The sequence below is a fragment of the Anabrus simplex genome, chromosome 2 (genome assembly GCF_040414725.1).
Source record: "Anabrus simplex isolate iqAnaSimp1 chromosome 2, ASM4041472v1, whole genome shotgun sequence".
Lineage (NCBI taxonomy): Eukaryota > Metazoa > Arthropoda > Insecta > Orthoptera > Tettigoniidae > Anabrus > Anabrus simplex.
This window is the reverse complement of record NC_090266.1, coordinates 1,161,394,332-1,161,418,509: the sequence shown is the minus strand read 5'-3', so window position 1 is coordinate 1,161,418,509 and position 24,178 is coordinate 1,161,394,332. Positions and strand designations below refer to the sequence as shown.

The following is a 24,178-nucleotide window of genomic DNA, read 5'->3' as shown; positions in this document are numbered from 1 at the left end:
CAAACTGCTTACTACATTTGCATCTAACTGAATCCCTCCCTGCCACTTTATATCTTTCAATAGAGGATCCATGTAAACTATGAACAGCAAAGGTGAAAGATTACAGTCTTGTCTAACTCCTCATTATTTATGAGCTTCATCATTGCTTTCAAACGTATCAACGGACGCAAATCTACGATTAACAGCACGACAACTACAAGAAGAAAGCACATGCAAGATATGCACAATTAAACTCGCCAATTTCTAGACTCCATTACATCATATCATCATTCACGAATCCAGCATCAGCTGATATATTTCATTGTCACAAGATTTTACTAAGAAGATATATGCGAGATATAAACATTGACCAATGCTTTACATATGTTTTAGTACATTTTAATGTGTTTCATGTGTTTGTACAACTGATTAGCTCTTAAGTTTAGGTAAAGTATTTATAACCACAACTTAAACCCCAAGGTCATTCATACTTGCGTACTGCACCGCGATTTAAATGATAAACCACTTATATGCCCCATTAGACATATCCGGATATGCCAATCAAAGATGGGAACCTCCTTCAGATATTGTTAATGTAATTCATGCAGAACAACATTAGTCAGCTGATGATGGCCAAATAGGCCGAAACCAGTACTGTAAAGACTGTAAGTATAATAAATTGTATTGATCAGGTGGAATCCTTTCTTTTCCATTTATATTGTCTAACTCCTGTGAGGACCTTGAATCAAGTACACATCCTACCATCAATTCTCACCGCAGCTCAGTTGTCAACATAAATGTTTTTGATTTATTTTAATAATATACACTTAATCCCGTAGTCCTCTAGGATCTGATATTCTGTATGCGATAGCTAATTGAAAAATACTACGACAGGAATAAACGGTTACCTTTATATTTCGTAGATCTAGAGAAGGCATTGATAGAGTTTATAGTATGTAATCACGTTGTACAGTCCAAATATAAATAAACAATAAGTGTAAGAGAGGGCCTTGAGCCCTAACTTCGCCACGGATAAAGACGAATTACTTACTTACTTACTTACTTACTTACTTACTTACTTACTTACTTACACACGTTCTATCCTTAATCCAGTAGGGTAATGGTCACAATATTTGCACATGTACACACTCGACCGTCACTTTTAAATACCACATCCTACTACATTTTATGGAGGAAAAATGGAAATATCCCAGGGAAAATGTAGGGAAAACCAATTTAGGTTACTAGCCGACACCCCGTGCCGGCTCGTTTAGCAAATAGTAATAGCTGTATTACATCCATGCGTCACAAGTCACCAGTGCCTCGTAGTATAAGGTAGTTGTTAAACATACACCTATGCCACAGAACATCATATATATCCTCTGTGACTCCCTGTCGTGCTGTTATGCATATTTATCACGTAGCAGCATAGGAATAAAATGTAGTGCTGTGTGAGTCACATGTGACTCGCAAAACAGTGAACATGTTAAATACCTTGACAGAAATTCTTGAGAGCACTTGGAAGACACCCTTGTATTTACTTTTTCTTATTGTTTTAACTCTTTCAAGAAGCTCAAGTCATTGTAAGGTGGTCCAATTGCTTGATGAACTCAGAAACCACAACTCCAGATTATCCTGACAGTGGTGGCAGGTTCTGGCAAGCTGAGGCTGTGTTTGTAGTGAATTCAGATTGGTGAAGTATTCACGGCCTTCATAAACAGACATAATATGACAAAAATAATATTTTGTGTTTTTCAGCAACACTTTCCGTACAAGCACAAGTAAACACTCTTTTCAGTAAAATGAACACTGTGGTCTGATATGTTGCAAATGAAAAGAGTGGACATTGCAAAACTAACCAAGAAAAAAGTAGTAGGAAACAGCTGACAAAAACTGACACTATCTATAAGTAATAAATGGTTCTGATACTATTGAATAAAATCAGGGTGTTTGAAATTTTCTTGCTTGATAATCCCTTAAAATTATGCAGTGATGTGTCTGTGCATAATTAAATATTGAATAGGGGACTGCATAGCCAAGGCGATTAAGGCATGATCAGTTCACTTTGAAGGAAGTGGATTTGATTTCCCTATGGAAGGTTGAGAAATTTAGAAACAAAACTTCCATTTTTAGTGATGCGTATGGCTGTGTAGTTCACCTAGCCTACAACAGAAATGAGTATTTTACCAGGTTAATTCCTGGGGGCGAAGGTGGTCTGTAATAGCGCTAAATGTTCTGTCTTACTTGGTGCTGAGGTTACAAATTGTGGAAGGCTTTACTTTCCACTCCTCCAGGGAACTTCATGACATATACTGAGATGGTTTTGCTTTTTTGAACGTGCAGAATTCTTAAAATCTTAGAAATCTTTGAACTGATTGTGTCTTGAGGGTTTCTTAGAAGCCTAATGTTGTGGTTAGTAAATTAAAATTGGCTGACTGAGGAGATTTTGGAACTCCCAGGGAAATTTAAAGCCATTTAATATTGTACCGATTTTCAGCAAATTTACCCACAAATTTTGATGGCACTAATGAAGATTTCATTTCAAGTGCAACCTTACTACTTTGTTACAACATTCGCACCTGCCATTCACAACTTCTGTTTTGGATTTACCACTTATAAATATTTCATATTACTTAAAAATACATTATTTTATTGTGAAAAAATATGGAACTAGGAGCAAAATGTTTACCTTTTATTTTATTATTTTTATTATGTACTTCAGTTATTTATACAACTTTCCCGTTTCAGGATTATGAAGTCCTCAATCTGCTCGGAAAAGGAGGCTTTGCAAGTGTATACAGAGCAAGATGTCTGAAGACTGGCATCGAAGTAGCCATCAAAATGGTAAGTACCATATAAAATATTAATTCATGGTTTAATTTCTGTATTTAGTATTTCAGGTTGATGTTTTGTCTGTTGCACTGTCTTCACCAAAAGCTTCTTCATTCTTGGGCAAGGGATACTGCAAAAATCAGCATCATGTGTTATAAACTGTTGCTATAATACCTTTACTTAGGGCCAATAACCTTCAATGTTAGGCCCCTTAAAACAACAAGCATCATCATCAGCAGCAATACCTTTACAAGTGTTAGCATTTAATTGAAATTAGAGTTTGTACAGATATTACATAACTTAATATCATGTAGCATTGCAGCCTTATGTTGAAGTGGATGCTGAGAGCCACAAGGAAAATTCCCAAATTTTCTCAGTAACCTATGTCATTAAAATATCCCCACAGAATATAAGAAACATTGTTAAAACCTCTACAGATCTGAATTTATAATGCTATATACAGTGTGTAAATTGTAGGGACTGATAACTAATTTTTTAAATACACATAACACATATCAATTGTTCAGAAATCATATAACCATTCATCTGAGGTTGAATGCTGCTTTTATCAGCAGGTCAATTCAACAGCCACCGCATCTTCTGATGCAAATATTGAACAAAATCTCTAGGGAAATAATTTTCTGAAAGACTATAGTCCTGAGGGGTCTCCTAATCTCTCACCTCTGGACTATTTCTTTGAGTTTAACTAAAATCTATGGTGTATATGAACCTTTGTAAGATTATTAATGAACCTTAGGAATAAATCACTAATTATATTTACTCTTTATGTCAGAAACCTTGAGAAAGTTTTTTTACAAAACAAATGTAAACGAGTCCATCTTTGCCAACATGAGGGAAGCACTTCCAGCATAATTTGTAACCATGGTGGATAATATTTTCTTCCACATACAGTCGATTAATAGATTGTCATCATCAGACTGTTGATGTCATACTTTTCATTTCAAATCAAGATCTCTGGGCTGCTGACTTAACTGTGCTTGGCTGTCTTATTGCTTCTCTCTCCTTGCTGCACAGAGAGTTTGTGTATGCTCTATACATATCTGCCTAATTGTCCTGTCTCAGTGGTTTGACAGTTTTGTTTCATTAATTTCTGTAATCTGTTTAAATGTAGCAAACTCCAGTTACAATTTATATAACTATATACCTCAAAGACAATAAGCTACAAAGGAGGATGGACACAGTCCAATGGCAGTAAGCATATACGAGAGCAAGTAAAAAATTAAGTTACACTAGCTGGCCGCGAGAGCACGCAGTGTGTCATGACTGTGGCCAATACGGAGCAAGCTACAGTACCCGCTGACATGTCCGATAGGGTGGTTGGTGTGGTATTCCGTCTTGTTGTGTGTGCAGAGCGGGCTAGGCTCAATGGCGTGTCAACTGGATGTTCACTCCAAATGGAGGTGCGTGGAACGATTCGATTTCTGTGAGCTAAACGGCTCATTTGCACAGACATTCATCGTGAAATCCCTGCTGTATATGGTGAGCGTGCGATTTCTTGCCCGGGTATTGTAAAGTGGTGTAAGCAATTTGACGCCAGATGCACGGATCTCGTGGTCGAATATCGCGAAGGCAGGCCCGCAACGTCCAGTACCGTTGCAAATGTTGACCGTGTGGATTGGATCATTAGAGAGAATTGGCGCATAACACTGCAGGAAATTGTCAGCATGCTGAACATTTCGTATGGCAGTGTGCTCTCCATTGTTCACCAGCACCTTGGATTTCGTAAACTGTGTCAAAGATGGGTCCCGCGTCTGCTCACCGATGTTCATAAGGGACAACGTTTCCAGTCGTCACTGGCATTTTAGCAACGGTATTCTAAGGAGGACAATGAGTTTGTGTGGCAAATCATCACAGGGGATGAAACGTAGGTCCACCACTTCACCCCCGAAACAAAGAGGACATTGATGGAATAGGTGCACACCATATCACTACCATGAAAGAAGGCCAAGATCCAACCTTCAGCAGGAAAGGTAATGGCGACAGTGTTCTTTGACACGGAGGGTGTGGTGCATGTGGAATTTATGCCAAAAGGCACGATAATCAACTCGGCTTCGTATTGTCAAACATTGAACCAGTTGCATAACGCAATTAAAGAAAATCGACAGTTAAAATTGAGCGCCCATGTGATTTTGTTGCACGATAACGTAACACCTCACACGGCCCGCTAAACGTCCAAATTGCTGCAGTGATTCAAGTTGGAGGTATGGCAACATCCTCCATACAGTCCAGAATTAACACCATGCAATTATCTTGTGTTCGGTAAGCTGAAAAATTGATCTTGGTGGACAATGATTCCGAAACAAAGGTGAAAGCAGCTGCCTCCAGGTGGTTACATAGCGCTGGAGGTGGTTTCTACGCATCCAAAATCAAAAAGTTGGTTGACCGTTCCGAGAAATGTTTACAGTTTCTTAGGGACTGTTTTAATAAGTGAACTTGCATTGTACGTTGTCATAGCCGTGTTGCCTATATGTAGGTGGTTTCATAAATGGCCATAACTTGGAAGTTTAACTTACTTTTTGATTCGTCCTCATATTTCTGTTGAAGTTGTACCATCATAAAGGAAACATTGTCTTCCTGTTGTGCAGACTGCATGGAAGTAAGATTATCATGAGAAGGACAATATTGAGATTTGATTATGTCCATATATTGTACACTGTTCATGAGATGATCACTGAAAGTGCAGTGGCATGCAAGGGGAATTAGAATATGTTGAGGAGTTGCAGGTGGTCAAATGACCTGCTATTGGCTCATGGTGAGCAATATCCCATACTGGAAATATTAAGTGGTTTGAGCACACTGTGTAAGCTGTACCATTCACTTGAAGTGTGTTGGTTTGTTTTGTGTGTGTGTGTTTCTTGGCACACGCTTCCACCCAAGGCTGCAATGCTACATGATATTAAGTTATGGAACATCTTTACAAATACTAATTTCAATTAATTGTGAACACTAGTAAAGGTATTACAGCAACAGGTTATTACACATGAGACTAATCTTTGCAGTATCCCTTGCCCAACAATGAAGAAGCATCTGGGGAAAATACTGCAACGTACCATGTGAAATCTGCATTGTGTCAGTACATGACTGCACATGCTTATTCATAGATTAAAATACCATTTAACCACTGTTGAAAATGAATCCTGATAGTGGAATTACTGTAAGAAGTTTTTCATGTATTGCATTGTTCTATTGTTCTGCGCTGCATGTCGAAAATAAAAGGTGATCATAGGTGTGGTAAGACTATTCATAGCGAAATGTAGGGGATTACAACCTCCATAATAAATGTGTGAAATGTGGAGGGTGCAAGCAATCAGCTGGTGTTTTCTATAGCCCAAGCTACAGAGAGAGAGGTGAGGTATGCAGGGGTAGGAACAGCCACGATTAACATTGCAGAGAGGTTTGTAATTGAATCCAAGCTTCTGACATGCAATCCACTGATTAAAAAGACTCGACACCTTAATGATCGTGGCCACTAGACAGTGATATGAAGATCATAACAAAAGATGACTGGCTGCAATTATAGCCTTCATTGTTGTCTTAGACATAGCTAACTTTAATTTGGTCAATTCAGTTTCATATTTTTATTCTGCTGTTTGTTGTTGTTATTGTTATTATCATTATTACACTATACTAATTTATATAACACATCATTGATAGGTCTTGCACTTCTAGAGAACAGAAAGGTCTAATATAATAGCATATAATGGAAAGGATTGTGTAAAATGGACAGGTAAAATTTTAGCCATTTCTTTTGTATCAAAGGAGTTTTCAGAAGATTGTTGCTAATTTATGTGGGTAAAAGTTTGTAAGCCTGAGTGCAATTGGTTTTTATGTCTTATGTACCATATTTTTCAGACCATAAGACACACTTTTTGTTACAAAGAATACTGCCTGAAATATGGCTGCGTATTATGGTCTGTAGGTCTATCATATTTAGACATTGAGTACACGTGATTTCTATACCATGCTCAAAAATTCCCTACAATACTCTCAGCATTTGATCCCTTTTATTACTGCAATTAAGAAGCAGCAGCTATGGTATACCTGCGTTTGTCTGATACGAATGCGAGTTGCCAGGGATTTCCTAAAAAGACAGCTAGCAACCCCTTCCCCACCTGCCTTCTTATTGTACGAGGAAAACACAACGAGCTGCGACCATGACTACCGTTATAGGTAACATTCAAGAAAGGGTAGAAAGAATACTTTGTTATCAGTAGCAAGTTCTGTTAGTGACAATTTACCGTACACAATGTCACTTGTACAGAAGAAGTTTTCTTACAACATAGCATTTAAATTAAAATTTGTGGAATATGCAAAATTACGTGGTAATAGGGCAGTAGAAAGACAATACGGATCTCTACCAACTGGGAAAATGGTAGGCAAATTGCAAAAACAAGAAAATCACTTGTTGAGCCTGGGGGGGACACTCTCTTTTAGGATGCATGCAATGGCCTCTTCTAGAGTCAGAAACAAAAGAATGAGCAACAAACCATAGAAATAATGGCACCTCTGTCCACTAAAATGATCGTCTGTGAAGCGAGGAGATGGGCGGCCGCACACAACATTGTGGATTTCGGGGGGAAACCTGCTTGGTGCTACCAGTTTATGAAGGGACATGGACTATCGATGTGCACTCGCACTAGTATTTCCCAAAATATGCCAGAATAGTGGAATTTTACAAGTTTGTTATCGATGCACAAAAATAAATTCAGTTCGAACTCGGTCAAGTTGGTAATAGAGATGAAGTGCCTCTAACCTTTGATTTTCTATCAAACAAGACTGTTGACAATAAAAACATCCGGCCATGAAAAGTCACATTACACTGTCGTATTGTCTTGCTGTGCACATGGTACAAAATTTGCTCCTGTGGTAATTTTTAAGAGAAAAACTGTACCGAAAGATAAAATTCCACAGAGTATTGTCCTTCATGTTCAAGAAAAGGGATGGATGGACAAAAATGGAATGAAGATTTGGTTGGAGAAGGTGTGGGCTAAATGTCCTGGCGTTCTCCTGAAAAATAAATCCCTCCTTGTGTTGGACCAGTTCAAATCCCACACAACGAATACAACAAAGCGGAGAATGAAGGACTTGAACACTAAATTTATGGTCATTCCACGGGGCCTCACAAGCCACTTGTGGCCACTAGATGTCTCAATAAACAAACCATTCAAGGTTTCTATATGTGAAGAGTGGACAAAATGGATGGCTGCATCTCATCACGATCTAACGCCAGCAGGACGAATAGAGAGACCATCAGTTGGACTAGTCTGTGAATGGGTAAAGACGTCATGGGACGCAGTGAAAAAGGAAATTGGCATTAAGTCATTTAAGAAATGCAAGATAAGTACAGTAATGCCCTTGTTGGTACTGAAGGCAATATACTGTTTGAAGAATCAGAAAATGAAAGTGAATTTTCGGAGAACAGTGTTATGAGAGTGAGAATTGTGGTACGTACCTACTTGTGTTTTGTAACAGTAATGCACTACCTACTGGTAATTTATTTTTATATACCAATTTAATTCTATTTCTGTAAAATTTTGTTTGAAAATATAGTGAAATTACATTTTTCCTTAAATTTTAATCAAAATATCAGGATGCTTCTTATGATCCACAGCACCTTATGGTTCAAACTACAGTACATCTACATTCCATCCCTGGAAATTTACAAAACTAATTTTTTCTGGCTGAGTGAGTAGCAGTACCTTCCCCACCTCTGCTGCACCATCAGGGATCTCTATTCCATAGTCTGACCAAGGATCAGCTTGTCAGTTCCGTACAATAGTTCATTACAAGATATTAAAATTATTCCGTATTGATGGTTTTCACTTTACAAAGGAAATTTAATTTGTTCTCCTATTCAATACATATCTCCATTTTTAGATGGAGTAATATTAATCAAACGTGTTTCAGCTCATTTGAGTAATCTTCAGTGAGAGAAGTAAAAAAATTGCATAATTAATGTATTAATGTTAAAACACAATGAAAAAGAGTGTGAAAACAAGTGAGACATGATGAAATTAAAACAGTAAGTGGTTACGGCGAGGTTGAGAACCTCTTAGTCTAAGTGCAGTGTGTTACATTAAAAACGAGGATAAAATCACAATACTGAAATTTAAGAGAACAGTCTGTCTTCATTGATTCACAATCTCAAATGGTCAAGAGGGCAGCGAAAATTGAGAACATATTTAAGAGAAAAACAAACGCCAGGTATAATGTGTGTGACTCGTAGCGGAAACCGTCAATGATGTTGAAATCTGTAATGGGAAGAAATGAGTATGTATGAGAAGCTAGTGCTAATAAATAAAAGATAAGTCTGAAGAAAACTGTAAACTTACTTATTAAATAGTTGCCCTCTTGAACGGCCTGACCTTCTCAATTTAGCGGTCCCGCTTTCACTGATAGTGTCTATAACTGGCCCAGTTGTGTTTGCGAGGATATGAAGAGTTGAGGGAGTAGGGGAGGGAGGTGCTGAGCTTCGTACAACACCGTACAATTAATTAAGAACAATCTTTCCAAATTCAGCAAATTAAGCATAGATGAAATAGATTCAGATTTTGAAATTCACATTGAATAACAATTTCTTCACTTTCAGTAATGTCATTTTCCAACAGATGGGTCTTCCCATGGGTTCATCAGCTTCAGGGATCGTTGCGGATATTTACATCGCTCATTTAGAACATTCTCACATCATTCGTAAGATTAACGGCATTCAGCATTGGGCACACTATGTGGATGTCATATTTTCTATTTTAGACTCTCGTATTACTAACAGCAACACAGTACTTGAACTTCTGCACTCTATTGATCCAAATATAAAATTCACCATATAGTCGGAAAACAGTAATGCCCTTAATTACCTGGATTTAACCATTATGCGCCACTTTATCCTTAAATATATACAGAAAACCCACCCGCACCATCAGTACCATCCAACAAACTTCTCTGCACCCAGACATACATAAGAAAGCTGCTTACAATAGTATGGTACTCAAGAGCATTGGCTATTCCTGTATTTCACAATAATTACAACAAAAACCACTATTTACAATATTGCAGAATACAACGGTATCAGTAGAACCTTCGTCAACAGAATCATCAATAGATACAAGAGCAGACCTACCCTAGAAAAAGATTCCGTTCCTAAGGAGAAGTTTTCTGCTTTCACATTCAATAGTAATAGCATTTACAAAATTTCTAATGTCTTAAAAAAACATAACATCAAAATAGCGTTAGAACCTCCCACACCAACTCCAGGCTTATTTTCAGTCCGCACGCTATCAACAATAATAATATTAATAATAATAATAGATATTTGAACTCCAGAGTTTACATGAACAACACCTTCAAAATGACCCCTGTTAGAACCTATTAAGGGAGTTCTTACTTATTTTGCCATCATTTTATTAAAATTTCAATTCCTATAAATTTTAGGCCTAATAGCACTAACTTTTGAATTGCTGCAACTGTTGAACGGAGGCAGTTAGTGCGATTACGTTTTTACGGATAGATTCCTTGTGTTGCAGTGGTTGGGGGAACTAACTGCGCACGCAATCACCAGCTCACAGGTGTTCATACCTTTGTGAAGTTTGAAACCTAACTGTTTGTTCAGCTATTTCCGATTTGAAATTTTACTAAAATGATGGCAAAATGAGTGAGAACTCCTTTAACACCTTCTAACAGGGGTCATTTTAAAGGTGTTGTTATCACCTAGTAACCACGTAACAATCAGTATGCATTGTTGGATAGCTTTTTAATTGTATTATTTGTTTCTTCAGTATAAAGTTCAGTTTTGGGTGGCCATAACAGTCAAAAAAACATCATAACTCATGAACTATTTGAGTTACAGTCTTCAAATTTTCAACCAAACATGATATTAGAGTACTTTATATCAGTAGTATTTAAAATAAATCATAAGTTCAAGTTCAGACTGTTCAAGTCTGAAATATACAGGTGTCCCTAAACTTCTTGGCAACACTGTAATAATAGATACTTGAACGCCAAAGTTTACAAATTAGAATGTCAGTCCTGTAATTCCAGCTATGTCGGTCAAACAGGCCGCAATTTTGTAATAAGATACGCTGAATATCGCAATCTCTCTATTATAAACGTTTTTCAGCTATGAGTGAGCATCATAAAGAATTTAGTCACGAGTATGTAACAATAGATAAAGATCTTAAGATCTTGCATTATGAACAAAAAGGCACCTTGCTCAATATTCTCAAGAGCATCCACATCGATATAGATCCATTTCGCAACCCATCTTATAACTTAAGTGAAACCAATGAAGAAAAGAAAAAAAACAACATTCTACTTGAAACGTTCATTGCATACATTTGTCAGCAATTCTATGATAAAAACAAACCCTGCCTCCATCTCTCCAACTCAACACCACTCCTCCCTCCCCCTCTACCCACCAGTTTAGCACCTCCCTCCCCTATCCCTTCACTCCTCCTATCTTCGCAAACACGGCTGAGCCAGTTACACAGTGTCATTTAATGCACATATCTCAGATTCACTACGTCATATAAGTTTTGTATTCAGTTTACGATTGGAGTTTACCTTGGAGCTGTTTGAAATTAAAAAAACTTACTACTGTCTATAAGATGAAGATCTATTATTAGTTTCAGACACAAGGATTCGGATTGACAATGTGATAATTTTAATCACCCATGTTATCACTTTTTAAGAAGTGTTTAGTGTTGTCTTTTTTAGATGTAATGTAAGTTAGTTTTAGAGACCATGGTAATTTTAATACTGACAATTGACTTTTTAATATGTTCACTATTGTTCAAGGTCATCATTTTAAGATTAAGTAAAGGCTGAGGATCGAAACATGTCCCATAAAGAAATATAATTGCCTGTAACCACCGAAAGATAGATAGTATTGAATAGGTGGACAATAAATAATTCCTATTATAATTGTTGTTAATAACAGTATTCAATACGGATTAACCATGAGGATAACGGCCTGTAATAAGCGGTATGTTCCGAGCTGTCAGTGGAGAGATGGCATGAAACGACATTAGTAAATGAATAAGTTTGAATGGTATCTTTAAAAGTAGGAAAGGTCACGGTATGAAAATAAAGTTGGAATTCAAGAGAACAAATTGGGGCAAATATTCATTAATAGGAAGGGGAGTTAGGGTTTGGAATAACTTACCAAGGGAGATGTTCAAATAAATTTCCAATTTCTTTGAAATCATTTAAGAAAAGGCCAGGAAAATCTGCCACCCGGGTGACTGCCCTAAATTCAGATCAGTAGTAATTGATTGATTGATTGATTGATTGATTGATTGATTGATTGATTGATTGATTGATTGATTGACAGATAAAAACACTCACTTCACTGCAGCACTGATGTGGGTGTACTCAAAAGACACCAAATAAACTGGGACAAGAGAGGAAACATTTGTTTCGAGTGTGAGTGTGTGTCTTTTTTCTGTCGTTATTCCAAATTTCTAGTGCTGTGCTTGTCCTGCTACTGCTGCGTTACATATAATGGTGGAAAATGAAATCCCAGTACCAAGAAGATGTTACTTTAGAGCAAAACACTTGCAAAAGCCCTTGAACGACTAATACACAAGCAACTGACTGACTGACTAACAATTCTTTCACTCTTAGACCCTATGCAATCTGGCTTCAGAAAGGGCCACAGTATGACAACAGCACTTCTTTGAGTAACATAGGCTTGCTATGGATAAACGACAGATAAGGGTACTTGTGCTTCTTGATTTTAGCAGTGCATTTGATATAGTCAACAGGTTTTTTTCAGGTACTACGGTTTTCCCTAGCTAACATATTTATTTGATTAAAGTTTCCAGGTCATAGGTTCAAGTATGCACAAGAAGAGATGTGATATGGTGGTATAAATGAAGTAAAATGAGTCGTAAATTCCATTAAATCTCGAGCAAAAGGAGCAGGTCATATTCCAATATCCAATAGGCTTCATAAAAAATGTCATTGGCATGGTTGTACCGATCGTTACTCGTATATTCAATTATTGTATAAACTCGGGAAATTTTCAGCCATTTGGAAGGATGCTCTCGTGACTCCAGTATTAAAGAACACCACATCAAATTCTCTGTCAGATTACCACCCTATATCTATAATCCCTCCACTTGCAAAAGCCCTTGAACGACTGATACTCAAGCAACTGTCTGACTGACTAACAATTCCTTCACTCTTAGACCCCATGCAGTCTGGCTTCAGAAAGGGCCACATTACGACAACAGCACTTCTTTGAGTAACATAGGCTTGCTATGGATAAACGACAGATAAGGGTACTTGTGCTCCTTGATTTTAGCAGTGCATTTGATACAGTCAACAGGTTTTTCTTCAGGTACTCCAGTTTTCCCTGTCATATTTCATTCCAGCAACACTCTTCAAAATTATTTCATTTCATCTGTCATTCATTAATCATTGCCCCAGAGGAATGCAACAGGCTTCGGGATCCAGCACTATTCCCGTCCTCGCCGCTAGATGGGGGCTTCATTAATTCCATTCCTGACCCGGTTGAATGACTGGAAACAAGCTGTGGATTTTCATTTGATACAGTCAACATAAAACTCCTCCTTTCAAAATTATGCTCCTTTGGTGCCGTCAAGAGAGCGCTCAATTTCTTTGTATCCTAGTTCACAAATCATAGTTAATGTGTCGCAGTAAACAATGTTACGTCCAAATGGGCTATCAGATTATCTGGTGTCCCTTAATGATATGTGCTGGGACCTTTCCTATTCAGCCTGCATATCAATGATATTTCAACCCAATTTCTCCACTGTAAATACCATCTGTACGCTATGTAACAATATCTATCTGTTCTTTTCCTAGCCTTTTCTTACTATCCTGGTATAGATCATTCATGTGAAGCGATCCATCATGTGAATACAGATCTACGATGACTCAGTGCATATGCCAGAAACAACTCCATACACATCAACCCACAAAGATCCAAAGCATACTAATTTTTACACAAAAAATTACTATGTGCCTCTAAATAATAATAAAAATCCTCCTCTAATTACCATTAATGATACTGAAGTGCCATACTCCGAGATAGTTACAAACTTTTAGGTCACCTTAAATGGGACTCTGACCTGGAATGAACATATAACCACTGTGTGCAGAAAGATACATATATCCCATTATCCCTTACAGTGTCATAAGAATGTTCTCCCCTTGGACCTTAAATTAAAACTTATACAAACATTTCTATTTCCAATCTTTGACCACTGTGACAGTATACTGATTGACTTAACCTGCGAACAAGCAGCAGAACTACAACGTGTACAGACTCTTGCATTCGATATGGCTTCCAGCCCCGACATGATGCTCATATAACACCATACTACAAAAAGGTAGAATTGTTATGTTTAAGTGATTGTAGAAAACCACCAAATGACCCTCATTTACCAGTTGCTTCATAGAAAAAGCCCCATCTGTCGATCGTCCAATTTCAGGCTTCTTTCTTCGTTCCACGGAATTAACCCTTGTTCCAGATCACTACTTGAAATAGCACCGCATTGAACAAATACCGACAGACATTCATTCCTGGTCACTGCTTCGAGGTTATGGAATACAGTCCCGGTAGATATTAAAAAATTTGCTCATCTAGGAAGTTTAAAACATTCTACTGTAAATTCCTTCAGAGTGAGTACATACAGTTGAATGAATGTAAGTGTGAATGAAACAAAAAATTACATATTCAATTTTAAGTATTTTAGGCTGACCCATTTATGGTTTTTCTCTTCTCATTCAAGACTTTGCAATGTTCCTAGAAATAGATAACATGCATGTAAACTTTGGAAAGGCATTCTTTCTGATTATATTAGACATGTTTGCAAAATTAATAACTGGTTCGATAGAAGGCAGTTCGGTTTTAGGAAAGGTTATCCCACTGAAGCTCAATTTGTAGGTTTCCAACAAGATATAGCAGATATCTTGGATTTAGGAGGTCAAATGGACTGTATCGCGGTTGACCTGTCTAAAGCATTTGATAGGGTGAATCATGGGAGACTACTGGCAAAAATGATTGCAATTGGACTAGACAAAAGAGTGACTGAATGGGTTGCTATATTTCTAGCAAATAGATCTCAGAGAATTAGAGTAGGCGAAGCTTTATCTGACCCTGTTATAATTAAGAGGGGAATTCCTCGAGGCATTATTATTGGACCTTTATGTTTTCTTATATACATAAATGATATGAGTAAACAAGTGGACTGAGAGGTAAGGCTTTTTGCGGATGGTGTTATTCTGTATAGAGTAATAAATAAGTTACAAGATTGTGAGCAACTGCAATGTGACCTCGATAATGTTGTGGGATGGACAGCAGGCAATGGTATGTTGATAAACGGGGTTAAAAGTCAGGTTGTGAGTTTCACAAATGGGAAAAGTCCTCTCAGTTTTAATTACTGCGTTGATGGGGTGAAAGTTCCTTTTGGGGATCATTGTAAGTATCTAGGTGTTAATATAAGGAAAGATCTTTTTGGGGTAATCACATAAATAGGATTGTAAATAAAGGGTACAGATCTCTGCACATGGTTATGAGGATGTTTAGGGGTTGTAGTAAGGATGTAAAGGAGAGGGCATATAAGTCTCTGGTAAGATCCCAAAAAATCCAAAGAAAAGCAGCTTGATTTGTTTTCCGACAAAAGAGTAGCGTTATAAAAATGTTGCAAAGTTTGGTCTGGGAAGAACTGAGAGAAAGAAGACGAGCTGCTCGACTAAGTGGTATGTTACAAGTAACTAATCTCATTTTGTTCCGTATTGAAGATACAATTAGTAAAACTCTTTTAAGATTAAAATTATTGTGTCCACCTTTTCAATACAAATACATTTTTAGTGATTAAATTCTACATGAATTATAAACACCCGTCAGGGACATGTTTCGCCCTAGTTATGGGCATCTTCAGCCTAATACTAATCTAAAGGTCAAGAATTAAAACTATAAACATTGGAACTTAATAGTAAACTTAACTTAATGCTAAATACAATGGTCTTATGCTTTTTACATAGTTTATAATATGTACAGTATGTACATTAACTTTGCCAGAATTTATGAACAATGAATTTTTTTTGTAATAATGACTAGACATCCAAATTGTAGATTGGATTGATCACAGCGTGAATTGGGGTTCTTCCAATTGTATTGACTAGAGATTTATCACAGCGTGAGTTGGGGTTTCCTTAACTGTAATGGTCGCCTAAGAAGTAAGAATTGTTATAAAACCGGAACCTTGGTTAAAGTCGATCATGTTACGGTTTGACTCTGTTTGAATATTCCTTTAGAAAGGAGCATGGTTATGTTTTAAGGTTGAAGCATGGATTATAAACACCAGTTTGGGACATGTTTTGCCCTAGTTATGGGCATCTTCAGCCTAATACTAATCTTAAGGTCAAGAATTAAAACTATAAACATTGGAACTTAATAGTAAACTTTTGTAACAATTCTTACCACTTAGGCGACCATAACAGTTGAAGAAATCCCAACTCACGCTGTGATAAATCTCTAGTCAATACAATTGGAGGAACCCCAATTCACGCTGTGATCAATCCAATCTACAATTTGGATGTCTAGTCATTATAAAAAAAAAATTAATTCATTGTTCATAAATTCTGGCAAAGTTAATGTACATATTGTACATACTGTCCATATTATAAACTATGTAAAAAGCATAAGACCATTGTATTTAGTATTAAGTTCCAATGTTTATAGTTTCAATTCTTGACCTTAAGATTAGTATTAGGCTGAAGATGCCCATGACTAGCGTGAAACATGTCCCTAACTGGTGTTTATAATTCATGTAGAATTTAATCACTAAAAAATATATTTGTATTGAAAAGGTGGACACAGTATTTTTATCTCGAAAGAGTTTTACTAAGTGGCATGTTCCGAGCTGTCAGCGGAGAGATGGCGTGGAATGACATTAGTAGATGAATAAGTTTGCGTGGCGTCTTTAAAAGTAGGAAAGATCACAATATGAAGATAAAGTTGGAATTCAAGAGGACAAATTGGGGCAAATATTCATTTATAGAAAGGGGAGTTAGGGATTGGAATAACTTACCAAAGGAGATGTTCAATAAATGTCCACTCTCATTGAATTCATTTAAGGAAAGGCTAGGAAAACAACAGATAGGGAATCTGCCACCTGGGGGACTGCCCTAAATGCAGATCAGGATTGATTGATTGATTGATTGATTGATTGATTGATTGATTGATTGATTGATTGATTGATTGATTGATTGATTGATTGATTGATTGATTGATTGATTGATTGACATAGTAAAATGGTTATTAGTGAACTTAGGTTATAACATAGTAATATTCAGTTCATTTCATTTTTGCCTCTTGTTAGAATAAGTCTTACTCTAAGCTAGTTTGGAGATACATTCTTTAGTTATTAATTTGATTTTTTTTGGTTATTGTCTTCTCCCCATTTATCCTGTAAATTTTTATTCAGAAATAGTAATCTTAATTAATATTACTATTTTTACTCGTTATGTGATATACTCGTTTTACCTCATTAACTGTATTATCATGATACTGAGCAAGTGGCCATGCGGTTAGGGTCGTGCAGCTGTGAGCTTACAATTGGGAGATAGTGGGTTTGAACCCCACTGTTGGCAGCCCTGAGGATTGTTTTCCATGTTTTCCCCATTTTCACACTGGCCAAATGCTGGGACTGTAACTTAATTAAGGCCACGGCTGCATCCTGCCCACTCGTAGCCCTTTCCTATCCCACCGTCGCCATAAGACTTCTCTGTGTCGGTGCAATATGAAGCAAATTGTAAAAAATATTTTAAATTAATGCTGTAAAAATGGAAACATTGTATGTGCTTAATTGTAAAAGAGGGCCAAGAGCCCTAAGTTTGCCACTTTATGAAGACACAAATATATATTAATAACCACTCTAGTTGCCATGATCTTGAATGTAAGCATGCAAACATGGATGCATTGTGTCATACAGGTGCCATATGTCATTTTGCAGGATGGTGTTTCATGCCTGTTGCAATTTGGTCAGTCAAATCAGCAATGGTTAATGCTGGTATTGGGTAGTGCTGGGCTTGTTGTCCCATAATATCCCACAGTTGCTCAATGGGCAAAAGGTCTGGTGATCTCACAGGCCAAGGTAGCTGGTCAACTCTCCTTAGAGCACATTTGGTGACAGCAGCGGTATGGGGACGAGTATTATCCTGTTGGAAAACACCCCCTTGAATACTGTGACTGAATGGCAGCACAGCTGGTTCAATCACCAGTCTGACGTACAAATCCGGTGTCAAAATTTTGGGTTAATGACAAGAGTGCTCCTGCTGTCAAAGGAAATCACTCCCCAGACCAAAACCCTTGGTGTAGGTCCAGTGTGTTAACGCTGCAGAAAGCTTTATTCCATGCACTCACCTGACCTCCTCCTTACCAGGGCACCAGGGCAGAGATGGCTATCATTTGAGAACACAACTGATCTCCACTCCGCCCTCCAATGAGCGGGCTAAATATTGTTTGCCCAGGGCGCTAACTACTTGAAATCGGGGCCTGCACGTACATATAAAACACTTCACTGAGATAGTTTTTAGAATTCCATCCACACCTGACAAGTGCACCTACGCTTACAAGCCTAACAGATGTACCAATCATTCAGCCTCACGTTGGGCAGCCATTTGTAATATCGTTAAAATAACATATGTATCATTGAAATAAATTAATAACATAATTAAAATAAAATAAATTAATAAAAATAATTAATCGAAATGTCCGTAGTATGAGCGGCAGGGTTCACCAGAATGGATCCCTCGAATTTTGATAGTGCATGATAATTCTCTCTCTCCCAGGGTGTGTACATAAAGCTGCGTACTAGTACATCTGCTTTAGGCCTTACCTAACCTACTGGAAATGACTAAATGGGTAGGAACTGCACCTAGGTTCATCAACAACTCCACTGATTCTAAAATAATTAACTATATTCTAAATAACATCCGTGCATGAACACCTCTTCAACACACCAAAATATACATAAAATACACTCACAAAAAACTGCTGGAAGACTCCATATTTACAACAGCAGCAAAAACAATGGGAAACCAAAACGAGGACCAAGCTACCATTTGCAGTCAGCCCGATGAAAGTTCATTACAAAGCACATATATGTGGATAAATACCCTTCACTGTCTCTGTGTATCAACACAACTTGCATATTCTTGTTATTGGCACTTGTTATATCACATAGATCCTGTACCTTTATAATACTGTGTTCACTGACTCTAACACTTGGTTTAAAGATACATTCACTTGAGCAACACATGCTTGTTGTTCCAGAACATAAATGTGATGTGTTGTGTAAAATGTTCGTGTTTTTATTGTTGGTTTTGAAAGCTATTTTAGCACCTTGTTTCTTAAAAATTTTGGTAACCTTGTAAATTTCATTGTTAAATGTGAAAGTGGAAAATGTAAGGGGTTTGGATACTGCTCTCTTGAGTGTGGTTATGGGACGATGTTTGTGTTTATTGATAATCCTTTCTATAAAATGACTGTTAAACCCGTTAAAATTACGATGCCACAGATTGTGTTCAATTAATTTTTTAAATCTTTCTTGGTCATAGGTATTTTTAAAGACCGGTGAACTAAGCTGTTGTATGTTGCTCGTTTATGGGACTGAGGGTGCTTTGAGTCTTGGCGAATAGTGGAAGCGGTTTGAGTTGGTTTCCTGATTATTTTATAAGTTAAAGAATCTGAGTGTCTGGTGATAGTTAAATCTAGAAAGTTTATTTTGTGGTTTATTTCAGTTTCTAGTGTTTTTTGTTTGTTTTTGTTTTTTGGTTTTTTGTTTGTTTGTTTTTTTGCTACTGGCTTTACGTTGCACCAACACAGATAGGTCTTATGGTGACGGAGTGTGAATTTAATGTGTGGATCGATTGTGTTGAGTCTAAGGAGGGTGGTAGTGATGTTAACTGATTTTTCGTCCATGATTACGAATACGTCAACATAAATAGCCCAGATGTGGATGTTGTTGAATTGGGCGAATGGGAAAGTCTTGTTTAGGCCGGCGTTCCCATTCGCCCAATCATTAATTACAGACCAAGTCCCTTGTACAAAATGTCACAGTTTATCCAAAGTTTTTAAGGAAAAAACTATCAATTTTTATCCAAAAAAATCTATTAAAAATACATCTGAGCTAATAGACAAGTTAAATAAGTTCAACGTTCAACCTTATTACACCATTCATTCCTTGGACATTGTGAATATGTACCCAAGCATACAAGTATCCAAACTAATTCCGATAAATGAGAATAACTTAAACAAATGCAGTCTCTTGAGTAAATTAGAGATACAAGATTTCATAACAGTTTTAAATCTAGTCGTTAACAATAACTTTTTTACTTTTGATGGTATCACATACCAACAGGATGGTTTGGCCATGGGGTCGCTGGCCTCGGGTATTTTAGCAGAAATTTACCTAGATTTCCTCGAATACAATAAAATTGACAATAAATTCAACAACATCCACTTCTGGGCTAGGTATGTTGACGATGTATTCGTAATCATGGACGAAAAATCAGTTAACGCCACTACCACCCTCCTTAGACTCAACAATATTGATCCTCACATTAAATTCACACTAGAAACTGAAATAGAAAACAAAATAAACTTTCTAGATTTAACTATCAGCAGACACTCGGACTCTGTCGTATGTTCGTGGAACACAGAATAGACTTGTTGTTCTTGTTTCAGTGTGTATATTTTTCAACTAGTGCATCTGTCTCCAATAGATTGAAACAAGACCAACAAGTCTATTCCATGTTCTACGAACACACGACAGTTTTTTAAATCAGAACCAAAAACTTTTTAAGTGCCAGTAGTTTATGTCTTTGTGTGCATTTCATTTCAGTGTGTCCAAGAACATTCTTAAAGCTCCATGTGTTTCATGTCATATGTGTTTCGTGTAGATTTGTATATATTTTCAACCAGTGCATATGTTTCCAGTGTTCCGTGTTCCATGTTCCATGAACACACGACTGTTTAAACCAGAACTAAGAACTTTTTAAGTTCCAAGTATTGCATACCATGTGTATGTTACAATTCAAGGTGTATGTTTTTGCAACCCATTGATGTGTTTTTAGGCAATTGGCGTTATGTGTATAATTTTTTTATTATGAAGTCTTATGTCAACCAATCGAGTTGTATGTAGGCAATCCTAATGATGATTGTGATCAGATTCCTCTTGATTTGATATTCAACAAGAACTGATGATGACTCCTAGGGAGTCGAAACCGGTCTTCGCCCAATAAATTTAATATATTTTACAATGAATTGAATGGTGGAACATCCCTCAAACTCTATTATATAAGACCTATCTGTGTCGGTGCGACGTAAAGCCACTAGCAAAAAGAATCTTCCCTCCCTTCCCACGCCACATCCACCCTGTCCAACCCACTTGTCCCCGCCACTTCCCCGCCTGCTCCCGCACAATTTCATTCCTCACACATTTTCATACACCAGTTGCACACTGCTAGCTACGCTTCACATACTGCCTCGCAAGGTGAGTATCCTTCACCTATTTTTTCATCCCTTCTTCTTTTTCCAAACTTTGCGTTAATTCTGGTTTTCTTTTATTTCAATAGGTCCTAATTGTTTTGCAATGGACTGAGACTTCCATCTATTCAAACCACTACGCGTAGTGTGTATTTGCAATCTTAGAAGATATTCAATTGACATGTTCATATTACTCCGCACAATTCCATTACTTAATCCTTGCAAGCCATATCAACATTATTAGGACTCTAATGGAAGACCTTTCTGTACTAAGAGTTAAATTCTACCCAATGACACATGTCCACTAGTTGAAGCAGAACATAGATTGTAATACCTACAGATTTTACTAGAGGGAACCACTTGTATACTATTTGTACTTCGAGATTTTAGCATAATTTATTGTAATTACTTTAGGCACTTTTATCCTAATGTGTACATTTATTGCTATATAACAACATTGTAACATCTGTAACGTACCCAGAACCATAGCGCTTGGTCCAATTCAACTACTCATCATGGCACGTAGTATAATTATTCATTCAATTCATATCATCAGTTTTATGCTGTTCATTAATAGAATACATATTGTTTTAGGATGTTTTGACTAAAATATGTATTTATTTGATTATGGCTGATGATGACCCTGAGTAGGGTCGAAACTAGTTCCAAGTGACTTAATGTAATGTAAATATATTTGTTGCAAAATGAATGTATTGAATAGGTGAAACAATTTTATAAGAATAAATTATATGTAATCTCAGTTCAATGCGGATCACTCAAAAATGAAATTTATAACCCTTGATGATTGTATTAAAACCGTGAAACTACTTGTGATTAGTACCACCACGCGGGGAACACCATGGGTTGCTTTTACTTGTGCGTAGTACCGCTATGTTAGGTACCAAATCTGATTGTGATTAGTAGCACGCAGGAACACCGTGCGGGCAGCCCCCCACTTAGAGTGCACTGTCGGCTTTTACAGTACCTGTGATTAGTACCACTATATGTGCGACACCATGGTTCTGGCTTACCTATGATTATTACCCACTATATGAGGAACACCACAGGATAGTATGAGTCCTTGTGGTTAGTACACTTATGTGATGAACACCATAGTTTTGCGTTGCCTAAAATGGCGCCGCAATGTGTGAAACACCATACGTCTGTTTTACATGTGCGAATTTCATTACCTGTGAGTAGTACCATAATGTGTGGAATACCGCAAGTCTACGCTACGGTACTTTTGATTAGTACTGCACCATGACAAATACCATGGTTCTACTTGCCTAGCGATAAGTACCATTATGAGGGGTCGATGACTTGGATTTTGGACCTTTTTAGCCTGCAAGCATCATCGATTCAGTATTGTGCTTCAGAATCAGTCCCCTGGTCAGTAATACTATTGTTTTAGTCAGTTTCTGTGAATGTGAGGCATCACCGGTCAGATCCACTGATTGTTTTAAATTCATATCCATCCATTCATTCTTCATCCTCATGTTTTGAATTCTGGTCAGTGAAGGATTTTGGACTTTGTCATTACATTTCATCTCATTTCATACCATTAGGGGCCGATAACGTTGATGTTCGGCCCCTTTAAACAACAAGCATCATCTTCAGCCAAGTCTCCGCTGTTTTCTCACATGCCTAAATAGACCTCAGCTTCCCCCTACTTTCTCATGCCACATCGAGATTGATCCTGGCCATCCAATCATGAGTGGAAGATCTTCTTGCCATACTGAGCCCACATCCCGAACCTCTTCTGGATCCAGTGACAATAACAACCAGGTCGCAACATCGAACTCTGGGCTGCCCGTATGACTCGCACACTTTCCAAGTTTTAAATAGCACTGTTTTCCCATCGACTATTTCAAAACAAATTACTCATATCACATATGGAGAACTTCCAGCTTAAAATATTAAGGTTGCCATTAATGCTTTCACGGCCCGTACTTGTAGACATGATATTGTATAGGCTTTTGGGCTTGTGCCGTGTCTAGAAAATAAGGTGAAATTCTTGACTTTTGCAGAAAACTGTGCTCTGCGTCCTCAGATGAATTCTCGACTGTCCACGAGAATGGCTTCTTAAACAATGACACTTTTGAATTTGGAATGTTATAATAGAAGTAAAAGTGGAAATGGTACATTTATTCACCACCAGATGGCCCCCAGGACGTGGCACAACGCTAGCGTTCGAAGCGGAAGCTGACCGAACTATCACAATCAGACTAATCGGTTCACATAACGTGTTTGCGTAACATATGACAGGTGTAAGACATAGACATAAGCCTGGAATGAAACATCTGGCGACGAGGAACGTGCGAATTTGGAAAAAACACCGAGACGAAATAACAATAGTGAAGGGGTGGGGAAGGGAACTACCTATGTAAATTCTTAATGGCTGGCAACCAGGTATTACTTAATTGATAGCCGGTGTCCCTGTTGAAATTGTTAGGATTTCTACGTATTTCCACAGCTTCCCGTATAATCCTGGACCTGTAGTGTCTAGTGTGGGTAAGAGCTCGAGCATCTTGGAACATGACATCATGACCCGACGATAGAGCATGCTCAGCTATTGCCGATTTGTCAGGTTGGTTGAGACGAATATTACGTTCATGTTCTTTGATACGGGTACCAATGGACCGGCATGTTTGGCCGATGTATACTTTGCCGCACGTACAGGGAATTTCGTATACCCCAGGATGTAAAAGTGGGGACAATTTGTCTTTGGTTTTACTCAGACTGTGAGCAATTTTAGTGGTGGTGCCAAACACGGTTTTTATATTGTGTTTGTGGAGGACCTTGGCAATTCGATCTGTGGTGTTGTGAATG

General features: G+C 37.5%; 1 protein-coding gene across 1 annotated transcript in view; it reads left to right on the top strand.

Moving 5' to 3' along the window:
- SAK (Sak kinase) overlaps positions 1-24,178 on the top strand; it is a 319,404-nt gene that overhangs the window by 54,924 nt on the left and 240,302 nt on the right. The window contains exon 2 of the mRNA XM_067139778.2: positions 2,728-2,823. Coding sequence (XP_066995879.2) covers positions 2,728-2,823 — 96 coding nt within the window. The remainder of the gene's footprint in view (positions 1-2,727; positions 2,824-24,178) is intronic.